This window comes from Brachypodium distachyon, chromosome 3 (genome assembly GCF_000005505.3).
Source record: "Brachypodium distachyon strain Bd21 chromosome 3, Brachypodium_distachyon_v3.0, whole genome shotgun sequence".
NCBI classification, from domain to species: Eukaryota; Viridiplantae; Streptophyta; class Magnoliopsida; order Poales; family Poaceae; genus Brachypodium; species Brachypodium distachyon.
In genome coordinates, this window is record NC_016133.3 from 29,715,808 (window position 1) to 29,728,743 (window position 12,936).

Here is a 12,936-nt window from a genome sequence, read left to right on the forward strand (position 1 = left end):
AAATTCTGAGATGAATCATTTTTGACTGCTTGTTATTTGATTAATCGAATGCCTACTCGTGCCTACAGAATTCGACTCCACTCACCACCCTCCTTGGCGACAGCCCAGATTACTCCTTCATTTGTGCCTTCGGCTGCGCCTGCAGGCCAAATCTACATCCCTACAACAATCGCAAGCTTATCTACTGGTCTACCCTCTATGTTTTTCTCGGGTATAGCAGTCGGCATAAGGGCTACAAGTGCCTGGATCGCTCCACTGCACGCATCTACATCTCTCGTGACGTCGTCTTCGACGAGCATGTATTCTCATTTGCCTCCACAAGCTCGCCCAGCCAAAATCCTAACTCTAGCCGCACCACATTCCCAACCTATGAGCCGGGTTTACAGGACGATCAAAGGCGTTATGAGCTTCTCCTATTGAACCCTGACAACTCTGCCGCGAGCAGTTCCTTCTCTGATGCAGGTAGCAGCGGCAATTCCATGTCTGACGGCCCCCACGATAACTCGTCTGGTGACTCGGATCCATCGCCACCGTCACCACGCATCCCGACCACGTTGCCGTTTGCGGCCGCACCGTCGCCTGCTGCTTCGGATCCAACGTCCCCAGGCTCCTCTGACTCGCCGACACCTTCGTCTTTAGCTGCCACTTCACCGGTTGCTGCAGCTGCACCCACTACAACAAATGTGTTGATTTATGACATTTTCTTAGTGACGGTTGTTGAAATGGTCATAACTTTATGACCATTCCGCATCAAATGGTCATAGACTGTTCGGAAGACCCCATATCCTAAATATTTATGACCATTTGCTTCAAAAAGGTCATAATTTCATCACACAAAATGGTCATAAAACAACAACGCGGTTTACTTATTTCTAGTTGATTGTGACCAATTTAAACCGTCATAACCTCATAAACTATGTTGCATTAGTATGACTGGACAGCCAACTCAGCAATTTCGTCCACTTGTCGCGTCTATGTGTCAATCCATGCTTATTTGTCCAGCCTAGTGTTCCAATGACACGTGGGACCCATGGTCAAGAACCAACTATTGACATGCAGAGAAAAATTTACTAGCGGCAGAACTCAAACGCAAGACCTAAATTGCATATCTCTACGACCGAGCCATTAGACAACCTAAATGTTAGTGTCTTGTACTACCACGGGTACATTTTATCTTTACTTTGTCAGAACTACAAATGGGCTGGTTTAGCAATCCGCCAAGTTGGGCTGCCCTCCGGCCCGTTCGGGGTGGCAGGACCTAGCTATATAAGCATCGTCCTAACCCTAACCCTTGGACACACCCTCTCATCTCCAGCCTCCTCTCCCCGCCGCAATCTGCCTCCCTCCTCCATTCAACCTCACCGTCGTTTCTCCTCCCCGAACAACAGCATCACCTCCGACCTCCGTTTCTCCTCCAGGCGCTCTCCCTTAACCATCTCTTTGTCCACCTGCAACTACGAGACACCCGGCGGCGGAGGCAAGATTGTATTGCCGTCCATGGCCTCGTTGCCGCCGGATCCGGCCTCCCCTTACCTCGCTGCCGATCCGGCCATCCCCTGCCTCGCTGCGGCCGGATCCAGCCTCACTGCAGCTTGTCGACCTTCCCTCTCTCGTGGATTCATTCCGCTCCCCTAACGACGCGCCGGATCCGTGCCCGCCCCCTCAGACGCAGCGGTACATGAGCTCCAAGGAGCAGCAGGTCGTTCGCCGTTGAGGACCGCCTGTCTGACAGCAGAGCAGAGTATAGGGCTGCATCTTTTCTCCACTCCCATGTCCTCGGCAGCATCTTCTCTTACCAACAGTATTTCATGGCTATGGTCCTCTGATCCCATCCCATGATTTTCGTGTTTTATCCTAATGAAGTACGTTGCAGGACGATGTGGATAATGGGTGGTTGGCTGGTTGCTGCAGGGTGGAACGGCCGAGTATTCATAGTAGAAGGTAACGATACATTAACACATGTCCATGCTTTAATGTTACGAGCTGAAATCTATGGATGAACCAGCTGCTTGGGTTCAGTTTATCGTAAGTTTCCATTCCAAAATGGCTCAGTGTATGGTAGAATTAAGTAGTCACACAGTAGTTTCTTGTACTGTTTAGATGCCTAGAGATTGAGAGGAGAATTTATTGATTTTGTTTATTTTTGTTAAATTGTTATAGAAGAATCGTTATGCCTGAAGCTGGCTCAGTGTATGGTAGAAATAAGTAGCCAAGCAGTTTTACAGATTACCTGTATTGATTTTTGATGCGTTAAAAGCTGTGTAACTTAACTATCTTCTTTATTGTCAAATTGTTATAGAAGAATCCTTATGCCTGAAGCATTTAACAGATGCTTGATCGAGCATTTTTTTTTTATGTGTTAAAAGTTGTACTGGCTACAATTTCAGTTTGTGTGCTGGACTCTTAAATAACATGTGCATTCAATAATTTGTTGTTTTCTAGTGTGTTTTATCCTAGCATAGGTGTCTGGTTCTTTAGCAATCGCTGTTTTGAATTCCATCGGTCTTCTTTGTGTATCTTGAGAATCTTAGTTTATGCTCTCAGGAAACATTTCGCACTAACTCACCATCATCCTCTGTACTCCGCATACTCCTGGGTGTAGGCACCACCATCTGTTATTCTTATATTAGTTCTTATTTAATTCCATTTTGAAGTGAATATTAGAAATACTCTGCTGTTGGAGATACAAGGCAGAATTTTGAAAACTACATTAATGTTGGATAGCATTGTCATTATGTCATTATATTGTCTTTAGCAGGCAGATTAATTTACTTGAGTTGTCATAATAGAATATCATTATTTGCATCCAATGAACTATTAGAAAGATGTCAGTTCTACTTCTACATGATAAGTTCGATATAACATATTATATAAGCACACATAATATTATGTACATGAGGGATTGATTGTTTTTTTTAATTTTTGTTTGTTTGCCTTTCAATTATTATTTCATGTAAGTATACATGAGATTTTGTTTACATGTACACTTAGTCCACCTGAGCTTCATGCTTCATAAATTTATACAACTAACTCTAATGCCAACATCATGCAGGAGGAATGTTGTACTTGTGAGGGCGCCAAAATGCTTTGTTGTGATCGAGCATTAAGAAGCGCAGCGTCAGTCTTAGGCAGCCATCCTTGCAAGTCTTGCTACCAAGATATGCTAATAAGGCCATTCGAATTCTATGTCTGATGGGCTGAATCAACTTCGGCGAAGTATCCGGTGAAAACAACTTCTACGGTGCAAACTGTGAAAACTCTATCCAAAAAAATTCAAAAAATTCTCAAATAAATCACATATGTTAGAAATGTGATGTTTTATATATGTGTAAAATTTCAAGTCCAAACTCAATTTCGTTTGGTAGCAGCAAAAAAGACAAATTCTGCATGAATAATTGCATGAATAGTTTCTCTTTTTAATTCCTTCCAAATGATTTTGATTTTGAACTTGAAATTTTGCAGGTTTGTAGAACATCACACTCCCAACATATGGTATTTTTGTAGAATTTTTTTGAAACTTTTAAATGTGGTTTTTATGAAGTTTGCACGGTTTGCACCGAATGAGGGTTTTCATCGGATACTTCGCCATCAACTGGATGTATATATTGGTTGAATGCATGTATTGGGCTAAAAGCTGGACCGGGAGAGGCCCAAACATTAGAGTACCAGGCTGTTGTTTTTGCCGGAAGAATCAATAATTTTAATATGTTTAATAACAAACAAAGTTTACTCGACCGTAAAAAGGCCGTGTCCCAATTAATATTTGGCAGGAATTGGAAAACAATGGTTGAAACCCAAAATTACGAAAAGATCCAGAGAAATAGATTTCTCGATTGTAAAAAGGCCATGGCCCAAATGAAGTGTTGTGCTAGGCCCATTAACATGATCTGTATGGACTGGGCTGATTTCATATTATAACCATTTGATATCGTCACAAAGTTTGCCACGTCAGACTTCCAAGTAGGATCGGACGTGTCCAGGCCGGGTTCTGAGTGACGAAATAAATTCGTCATCAATTTTGTGACGATCCAATTTGGTCATAACCGTTTATGACCATTTAAACAAAAAGGTCATAAAGTGTCGTTAGTGACGATCGCTTTTTGACGATTTGATTTTGGTCGTTCGAAGGTCATAAATGAAAACTAGTGACGATTTAGTGACGAAAATTGGGGGTCATAAATCAGCATATTTCTTGTAGTGACCCGCCCAGCCGGCCATGCCCGCTGCACCAACTGGTCACCGCATGGTGACCCGCGCCAAGAACAACATCGTCAAGCCTGTCAAGCCGACGGATGGCACCATCCGCCATGACCCGTCGCGGCGCGCCTTCCTCGCCCTCCCAGTCTCCTATCGCGCCGCCCTCTTTGACGAGCCGTGGCACCATGCCATGGAGGATGAGCATGCTGCGCTCCTGCAGAACCACACGTGGCCACAACATCATCAGGTGCAAGTGGGTCTTCAAGCTCAAGGAGCGCCCCGATGGCTCCATCGACAAATATAAAGCTCGCCTTGTCGCCAAGGGGTACACGCAGCGACACGGGATTGACTACACCGACACGTTCAGCCCGGTCGTCAAGCCGGCCACGGTCCGGCTGGTTCTCTCCCTCGCCATCTCCCACAACAGGAGCCTTCGGCAGATCGACATCAGCAATGCTTTCCTCTATGGGATCTTGGAAGAGAGTGCATACATGCAACAAAGCCGCTCTACGGCCTCAAGCAATCGCCATGGGCATGGTTCGCCCGCCTGAGCGATCGCCTACATCAACTGGGTTTTGTGCCCTCGCACGCTGACACATCCCTGTTAATCATGTCTCATGGTGACTTGCTGATGTACGTGCTCGTCTACGTTGATGATATTGTCATCGCCAGCTCCAACAATGCTGCCACTGATCGGCTTCTTGGTGACCTCGCCTCTTCCTTCCCGGTCAAGGATTTGGGGCCACTCCACTACTTCATTGGCATCGAAGTGGCTCGCACTTCAGGGGGACTGAAACCCACTCAGAAGAAATATGCTCTCGGTCTTCTTCACCGATCATGCATGGAGAAGTGCAAGTCTGTCTCGACGCCTATGGCTGTGCAGGACAAACTGTCTGCCGAGACAGGTCGTCCCCTTGAACCTAACGATGCTTTCAAGTACAGAAGCATGGTGGGAGGTTTGCAGTATCTCACGCTTACTCGCCCCGATATTTCCTTCGCGGTGAATAAAGTTTGCCAGTACTTGGCACGCCCAACTGATGTACACTGGGAAGCGATGAAGAGAATTCTGCGATACATCAAAGGAACAGCCATAACTGCGTTATTTCTCAAGAAGTCAGCATCATCATTGTTGAGTGTTTTCACGGATGCTGACCTGGGCAGGGTGTTCTGATGACCGGCGCTCCATGGGAGGGTTTGCCGTGTTCTTTGGCCCCAACATCATCTCCTGGAGTGCAAGGAAGCAGCCAACGGTGTCGAGATCCTCCACCGAAGCTGAGTACAAGGTGCTGGCTAATGGAACTGCTAAAGTGACATGGGTGCAATCGCTTCTGAAAGAGCTGCATGTTGAGCAACCAAGAGCTCCTGTGCTATGGTGTGACAATCTTGGTGCCACGTATCTCATAGCCAACCCTGTGTTCCACGCCCGAACCAAGCACATCGAGGTTGACTTTCATTTCGTTCGAGAGAAAGTCGCGCTTGGAGCTCTTGAGGTACGGCATGTCTCTACCAAAGATCAAATTGCCGATGCTTTTACCAAGCCGTCAACAAAGGAGATGCTGGAGCGTCTCCGGCACAATCTGAACCTCAGTCCCTGTTAAGATTGAGGGGGAGTGTGAAACAACTAGATAGATATCGAGTAGATAAGTTGTTGAGCTTAGCTTGTATAGACGACGTGGTTGTTAGTACACATCGTCCGGCAATAGGATAAGATTGTTAGGTTGTTGTAATGTGAACTAACATGTAATTCCCTATAAATAGAAACATCGGCCGCCTGAGAATTCTCACGGCAAACCCATCTATCTCCTCAGTTTTCCACTAAGACTGACATCACCCTTCTATCTTAAATGATGGTAAGTACTCAGTGCAAAGAAAAGAGTAACAGAGTAGAAACAACAAATGATAAAAAAAGAGATGATCATTTGCCTCACTTTACTTTTCACTTTGATCTTTGCCTCGTCCTATCACTTACATATGGCATTATATCCCACATGTAAGTGACACAAAAAAAATCATTAAAGTGTAAAGTAAAGTGAGACGAATGATCAAAGCATAACACTGGTACGGCTCCTGGTTCAAATACCATGTACCTGATGTCCTGATCAAAGTTTCGCACGAATATCAAGAAAAAAACTAATCCAAATAGAAAATATTTCCATTAAAAGAATCTACGACCTGTACAATCTGAACACTCATTTGATCTCTATATTTGTTAATTCAAAGACCCTTTCCTAATGCATCGCAAAACCTAACCACCGAAGTACATGCTCATCAATCATCATGACGCGATCCCAGGACATAATTTACGTTCTGATTAACTTACCTTAGTGCTAGTAGTTGACTTTATACCATCCAGAGATATTATCCACAGCTGTTCGATTCTCTTCCAAGAAACCAGTATATCGATTTTCAGAGGGGGAGAGAAAGTGCGATCAACCGGAGGCGATTGACATGGCCGCGGTGCTCGGCGCGTTCGTGCCGGACACCGCTGCGCGGTGGCGCGCTGTGGCGAAGGGCGAAGCGGCGAGGGGGCTGGGCGTCGCTGCGGCGGCCCGGAAGCTAGCGGCGAGGCTAGAGCGTGTGAGCGCCGGGCTGGGTGACGCCGAGGCGCGCGGGGAAGACGAGGCCGCCATACGTTGGCTCGCCGAGGTCCGCGCCGCGGCTTACGAGGCAGACGCCACCGTCGACCGCTGCAGGGTCGCGGCGAGATGGCGCAGGGGCAGGGAACCGCAGCAGCAGGTGAGATTGCTACCTCTGGCTAGAACAATTGTTGCATTGCGTTGCATGGTTTGGTTAATTAGCTTCTGCGATCTTGGCGTGCAGGCTCTGCCTTGGCTGCTATCCTCGTGCTGCGACGATGACGACGCAGAGACCCCGCGGAAGGTCGCCACCGATGTCAAGAACGTGAACCGAAAGCTGAAGGCGATCCTGAAGGAGCAGCGTCGGCTGCAGCTCCACGCATCATCAGTCGATGATCACCCAGTCCGTGCACGGACAGTGCCGAGGCACCGGAAATCCAAATTTGCCAACATCGGCTTCGTCGGCGCGACAATCGAAGATGACGCAGGCCGGCTCGTGCACCGGTTGACGCAGAAAGACAAGCTCCAGGCCGCGTGCGAGGTCGTGGCCGTGGTCGGCCCGGACGGCATTGGCAAGACCACGCTCGCCAAGGCGGTGTACGAGAGCAAGAGGGTGCGATGCAGCTTCGAGACAAGGTCATGGGTTCGCCTCTCCAGGGTGTACACAAAGGCCGGCCTGCTATGGCAGGTCGTTGACGCCATTGGTGGCGGCGACATGACAGGCGACGAGAGCGTCGCCGACCTGGAGGCAATGCTGACTGGCCTGGCGGCGAACAGGAGGTTCTTGCTGGTGCTCGACGACGTGTGGCACGGCGGAGTGTGGGACGACGTGCTGCGGAAGCCACTCAGCGGTGGCCATGGCGGCAAGGTTCTGGTCACGGCACGGCACGGCAGGATCGCACGAGAGATGGGCGCCGACCATGTCCACCGAGCAAAGAAGCTGAGTGCCGACGAAGGCTGGCTGCTGCTCCGCACGGCGGCGTGCGTCACCAATGACGGTGATGCCGACGAGCTGAGGAGCATCGGAGAGAAGGTCGTCGAGAAGTGTGGCGGCACCCCACTGGCGATTAAGGCCGTCGCCAGCATCCTGAGGACACGGGAGGCCAGCGCTAGCGAGTGGGCGGTGGTGCTCGCGAGCCCGGCATGGTCGGTGAAGGGGCTGCCGGAAGACGCCTTGAAGCCGTTGTACCTGTGCTATGACGACCTGCCGTGCCACCTGAAGCAATGCTTCCTGTACTGCGGGCTGCTGTTCTCCCCGGATTTTGCCGTGGAAAGGCGACTGCTCGTGCAGCACTGGATAGCCGAACGCCTCGTGCAGATCAGTAGCGACGCTTGCGTCCAGGAGGTAGCCGAGGAGTACTATGATGAGCTCGTCGAAAGGAACCTTCTCCAGCCGGCAGAGGAAGACGCCGGGTGGTGCACGATGCATGGCATGCTACATGCTCTAGCACGGCTGCTCTTGGAGAGCGAGGCCTTCACCAACGACGCCCAGCGACTGCTGCCCAACGATGGTGATGACAACTCCTTCGTGGTGCGCCTTGTCTCGCTTCCTGGGAGAAACATGGCTGCGATACCAGAGAGCATTCTGAATTCAGAGGGGATAAGAACGCTGCTGCTTCCGAAGAACCCACTGACAACTGAAGTTAAGATCTTCACAAGATTGAGTCACCTGATAGTCCTAGACCTGAGTGAAACAGGAATGGAGCTCATTCCAGAGACTCTGGGGAATCTAGTTCAGCTGAGGTTTCTTAACCTGTCCCGGACAAGGATACAGGCAGTTCCAGAGTCCATCGGCAATCTGTGGAGCCTGAAATTCTTGCTACTCAGAGAGTGCAAGTCACTGCATGCTCTGCCGAAAGGGATAGAACATCTTAAAGCGCTCAGAGACCTTGACCTTGCCGGCACGGTGATCAATGCCGCTGTGTTCAGAGTAGGCCAGCTGACAAGCCTCACGTCGCTCCGGTGCTTCACCGTGATGAGGAAAGATGCGCGTGCTGCACCGGGTATGTGCGAGTGGCCTCTGGCTGAGCTCAAGCACTTGTGTCAGCTGAGGACACTCCATGTGCAGAAGCTAGAGAAGGTCATAGATCGATCCGAGGCAGCTGAAGCTGCACTCGCCTGCAAGACAAGCCTCAGGGAGCTCGCGCTGTCATGCAGCGGCACAGTCCTTCCTTTACAGACACGGACGGTGGTCAGCAAGATTGAGGATGTCTTCGAAGAGCTGAACCCTCCAGAATGCCTGGAGTCGCTCAAGATTGCCAACTATTTTGGGGCAAAGTTCCCGAGCTGGCTGTCAGCAACATTCCTCCCGAATCTCTGCCATCTCGACATCATCGGATGCAACTTCTGTCAGTCCTCTCCTCCATTAAGCCAGCTGCCAGAGTTGAGATCGTTGTGCATTGCTGATTCTTCAGCTCTCAAGTTTATTGATGCAGAGTTCATGGGCACACCCTACCACCACCAAGTACCATTTCCAAAGCTCGAGAACCTACGCCTGCAAGGGTTGCATAAGCTTGAGAAATGGATGGACATTGAGGCAGGGGCGTTGCCATCTTTGCAGGCAATGCAGCTTGAGAGCTGCCCCGAACTGCGATGCCTACCTGGTGGCCTCAGACATCTGACATCCCTGATGGAGCTGTGCATAGTGGACATGGCGAGCCTAGAGGCTGTGGAGGATGTTGCTGCATTGAGGGAATTAAGCGTTTGGAACATCCCAAATCTGAAGAAGATATCAAGCATGCCTTCCCTTGAAGAGCTTAGCATATCGCACTGTCCGGTGCTTCAGATTGTGCAGAACGTCGACAGGCTGCAAGCAGTACACATCTTTGATCATGAATTGCAGGAGATTCCGAGATGGATTAAGGCGCTTGCGACAAAGCTGCGCTCCCTGGATGTCACGGGTACGATGAAGCTGCTAAAAAGGTGCCTAGCTGATGGTCCAGACTGGCCCCTGATCAAGGACATTGTACAAGTTCGCGGGAAAACGACTGATTCAGGTTACATATTCTATTCCAAGAGTCCTTACATCTTTGAGAGCAATGTCAGTACTCATGGAAACCTTGACATGGAAGGCAAAACTGCTGATTCTGATAATGCTGATGAAGAGTTCGTGGAAAACAGAAATGCCAATCAAGATTCTCCGGTTTCATCTTCAGGTACAGGTTATCCGGAAACTAGTGGCTTCTTTGACTCAAAAGCAGTGAAAAGAGGAGTTACCGGGACAGAGGGCGACGTGACACATAGAAACACGGAGAGAACCCTGCCTAGAAATAGCCAACGTCGCATGCATAAGCTGGCAGAAGTTGTCCATGAAGATGGTGAAGCTGAAGAAGGTGCAGATTCAGGTGTACTATTTGCTGCCCATCCAACTAAAGCCCATGCAGTAGTGGAGAAACTTCATGCTGTTGTTACTGATGATCACAGTGATAATAACGATACAGGTTTATTGTCAAAAGTTATCCCTCATGAAACTACTCCTGATGCCATCAGTTCAGTTCTTACCAGGCCAAGATGGCGCAAGATAAGAAAGGATGTTCCTACTGATACTTCTGCTAACAAATGTGCTGCTGCAGTTGGTCATAGCTTGGTCCGCGAAGGGTCTCGAGCAATCAAAATTACTGAAACTGATAAAAAGTTGAACTCACTTCGATGCAAGGAACCCACATTGAACAAAGGGGATAGCTTTGCTGACACCAGCAAACTGACAAGGAGAGTTCATTACGGTGCAAATAAGGTGCAAACACAAGTGAAGAGTGACTCTAAAGAATTTGGCGTTGATAAAACTGAAAATAGTTCACCTGCTATATTGGCTCGCTCCAGGCAAGTAACATCCAGCGAGGGAAAAGATGCTCATGCTGCTATTCCTTCGCCCAGCACAGTCAATCAGAAGAATGTTGACAAGATAAACGAGATTGCAACTTCTGCACCTGCAAGCAGAAATGCAACAAAAATCTCAGAAAATCCATCAGAAAAAGAAGTAGCATTGAAATCTTCTGGCACTACAGATAGCAGCTTAATCCGCAAAGGTCATCACATGGCAAGTGCTAAAACTATTCAAGATTCAGGTGCCAGATTACTCCATGTGGAACAAAGGTTATCTAGTGAAGGAAAAGAAGCTCCCAATGCTTACAAAGATTCTACTTGTACTGCTGTTGACAACATTGGTGATCATATGGAGGGCAAGAGCATCAGTGTGCCAGCCATCTCTGGTCCGGAGCTGCCTGCAAGTTTAGCCCGGAGCAAACAGCGGATACTGAAGAAGCGAGAACCTGATCCAAGCGATGGCACAGACGCACTGATCAAGAAAATTCCTGTCATGGCAAGCAAAATCTCAGAGAAAGTTACCTGTAAATGCAAGGCCAAATCAGAGAAATACCCATCTACTGTAGCATCAACGAACACTAATTCACTGTCAGTGCATTGTGCTATTATTGGTACCCCTGAAGCAACCATGAAAACAGAAGCTACCAATGGCCGTGCCATCGATGTCGAGCCGCATCACGCACCAAAGGTGTACACCGCTATTTGGGCTGACACCGACACCGATACACTGAGAGCTCGGCTGCTCAGCTCGATGCAGCACTACCGGAGGATGGCCTCACGCCGTCGCCGCCACAGGAAGCATGGCTCCCGGAAGGCTTGGAGCATCGGCCCAGTATTGGTGGTCGTCCTCCTACTCGTCTCCCTGGTGCAGCTGTTGTTCATCGTCTGGCTGTACCGCAGGCTCCAGAATCAAAAGTAAGCGACCAACAACGGGGCTTCAGTTTTGCTGTAGGCGAGAAATGCTGCTACCATCATGTGCTCTTGAATTTTAGCGCCGGAATGGTTTCTTAAGATCGAGAATATTATGGTTAATCGTCATGTCCCATAGCATTAGGCTTAACTGGTAAATACGTACTAGCCATTGGCAAGAACGCAGTGCGCCTTGCAATTTATCCCCAAATTTTCTGGCGGGAGGGTTTCCATTTTGAAGAACTTTGGCGCCAATAAATTTCGGCAGACTCTAGTAGTACTGGACAAGAGAAAAGAGAGCCAAAAGTTTGGGGAGGCAGAGAAAGGGGGAGCTAGGATGAGGAAGCAGAATCAGAAGGCTCACCCGCGCAGAATCCGATCGTCCGGCGGCCAGACAACCCTCCAATCTTTCCTCTTCAAGCCCAGGTAGGCGAGGGAAACCACCAACTCTTTCTCCAAAATTTTGTCTCCGTTTTCTTCTGTTTTTTTCGCAAATCTCGGATCTCTAGTTCTCTAACCCTTGCGTTTGTTTCTCGGATCCTTCAGAGTTGCCGATGGAGGACTGAATCCCTCGCCGCCGCCGCCGCCGCTGGAGGGTGAGGAGCAGGCGGTCTCGCCGCCGGCGCCACCGCCGAAGCGGGAGATCATCAGGGTCACCAACAAGACCATCATCAAGGTATCAATCGTCCTTGGATCTGTTTCACCCTTGCCTTGCGTTTCTCCGTCTAGATGGAGCGAGACGACGACCCAACCAACAGCGTGTGATTCGTTGCGGGATCTGGCAGGAAAAGGCGAACGCGTTCTCGTCGGTGGGCTCCTCCTCCTCCTCCGCGGGGAAGGACGGGGCCGGCGGAGCGAGCGCTCTGAACGCGGCGGTGTTCAAGCGGTTCAACGGCTCGTCGTCCCCAGCGGCGAGAGCGGAATGCTTCGTTGTCAGCGGCGGCGGCGGTGTCGCGGAGTCTGGGGATGACCCGGAGGACGACGACGGCAGCGGCGTCCGGCTCGACGTCGAGGACATCGCGGCGGGGAGCCGCCGCGGGCGGGAGTCCAGGAAGCGGAAGAGCCCCCTCGGTGCGTGCGCCCCCACGTTTCTCACATCTTGGCTAGTACTCCGTACTAGTCGTGACACGGCATTGATCTCATCTCCCCAGGAGGCGAGGAGGAGCACAACAACAAGAGCAGCGGCCGCAGGCACGTGTTAGTGCTCGGCGACGACCCGAAGCCGAGGCCGCCGCCCTCAGCGGCGGCGGTGAGGCGGAGGAGGGGAAGGGGGAGGGGGAGGCCCGCCGGCCGCAACGAGGGCGACCGCGCCCTGTACAACCACTGTAAGATATGCCAATTCATTCATTCTGGATTCTCTCTTCTGGCTCGCCGTCGCTGAGCCCAGATGCTGGGTGGGAGACACTGAGATTGAGCTGAGCTTTTTGTGTGG

General features: G+C 49.9%; 1 protein-coding gene and 1 long non-coding RNA gene across 2 annotated transcripts; both read left to right on the forward strand.

The window, feature by feature from the left end:
* Window positions 1–1,299: 1,299 nt before the first annotated feature.
* Window positions 1,300–3,193, forward strand: LOC112271440. The gene is made up of 2 exons (XR_002964383.1): window positions 1,300–1,941; window positions 3,053–3,193. It is a non-coding gene; the product is annotated as an uncharacterized LOC112271440 (long non-coding RNA).
* Window positions 3,194–6,645: 3,452 nt separating this feature from the next.
* LOC100821618 lies at window positions 6,646–12,833 on the forward strand. The gene is given in 7 exon segments (XM_024461411.1): window positions 6,646–6,933; window positions 7,018–11,510; window positions 11,588–11,597; window positions 11,674–11,930; window positions 12,051–12,180; window positions 12,290–12,652; window positions 12,654–12,833. Coding segments are annotated over 7 exon segments (5,721 nt in total).
* The last annotated feature ends 103 nt before the right edge of the window (window positions 12,834–12,936 follow it).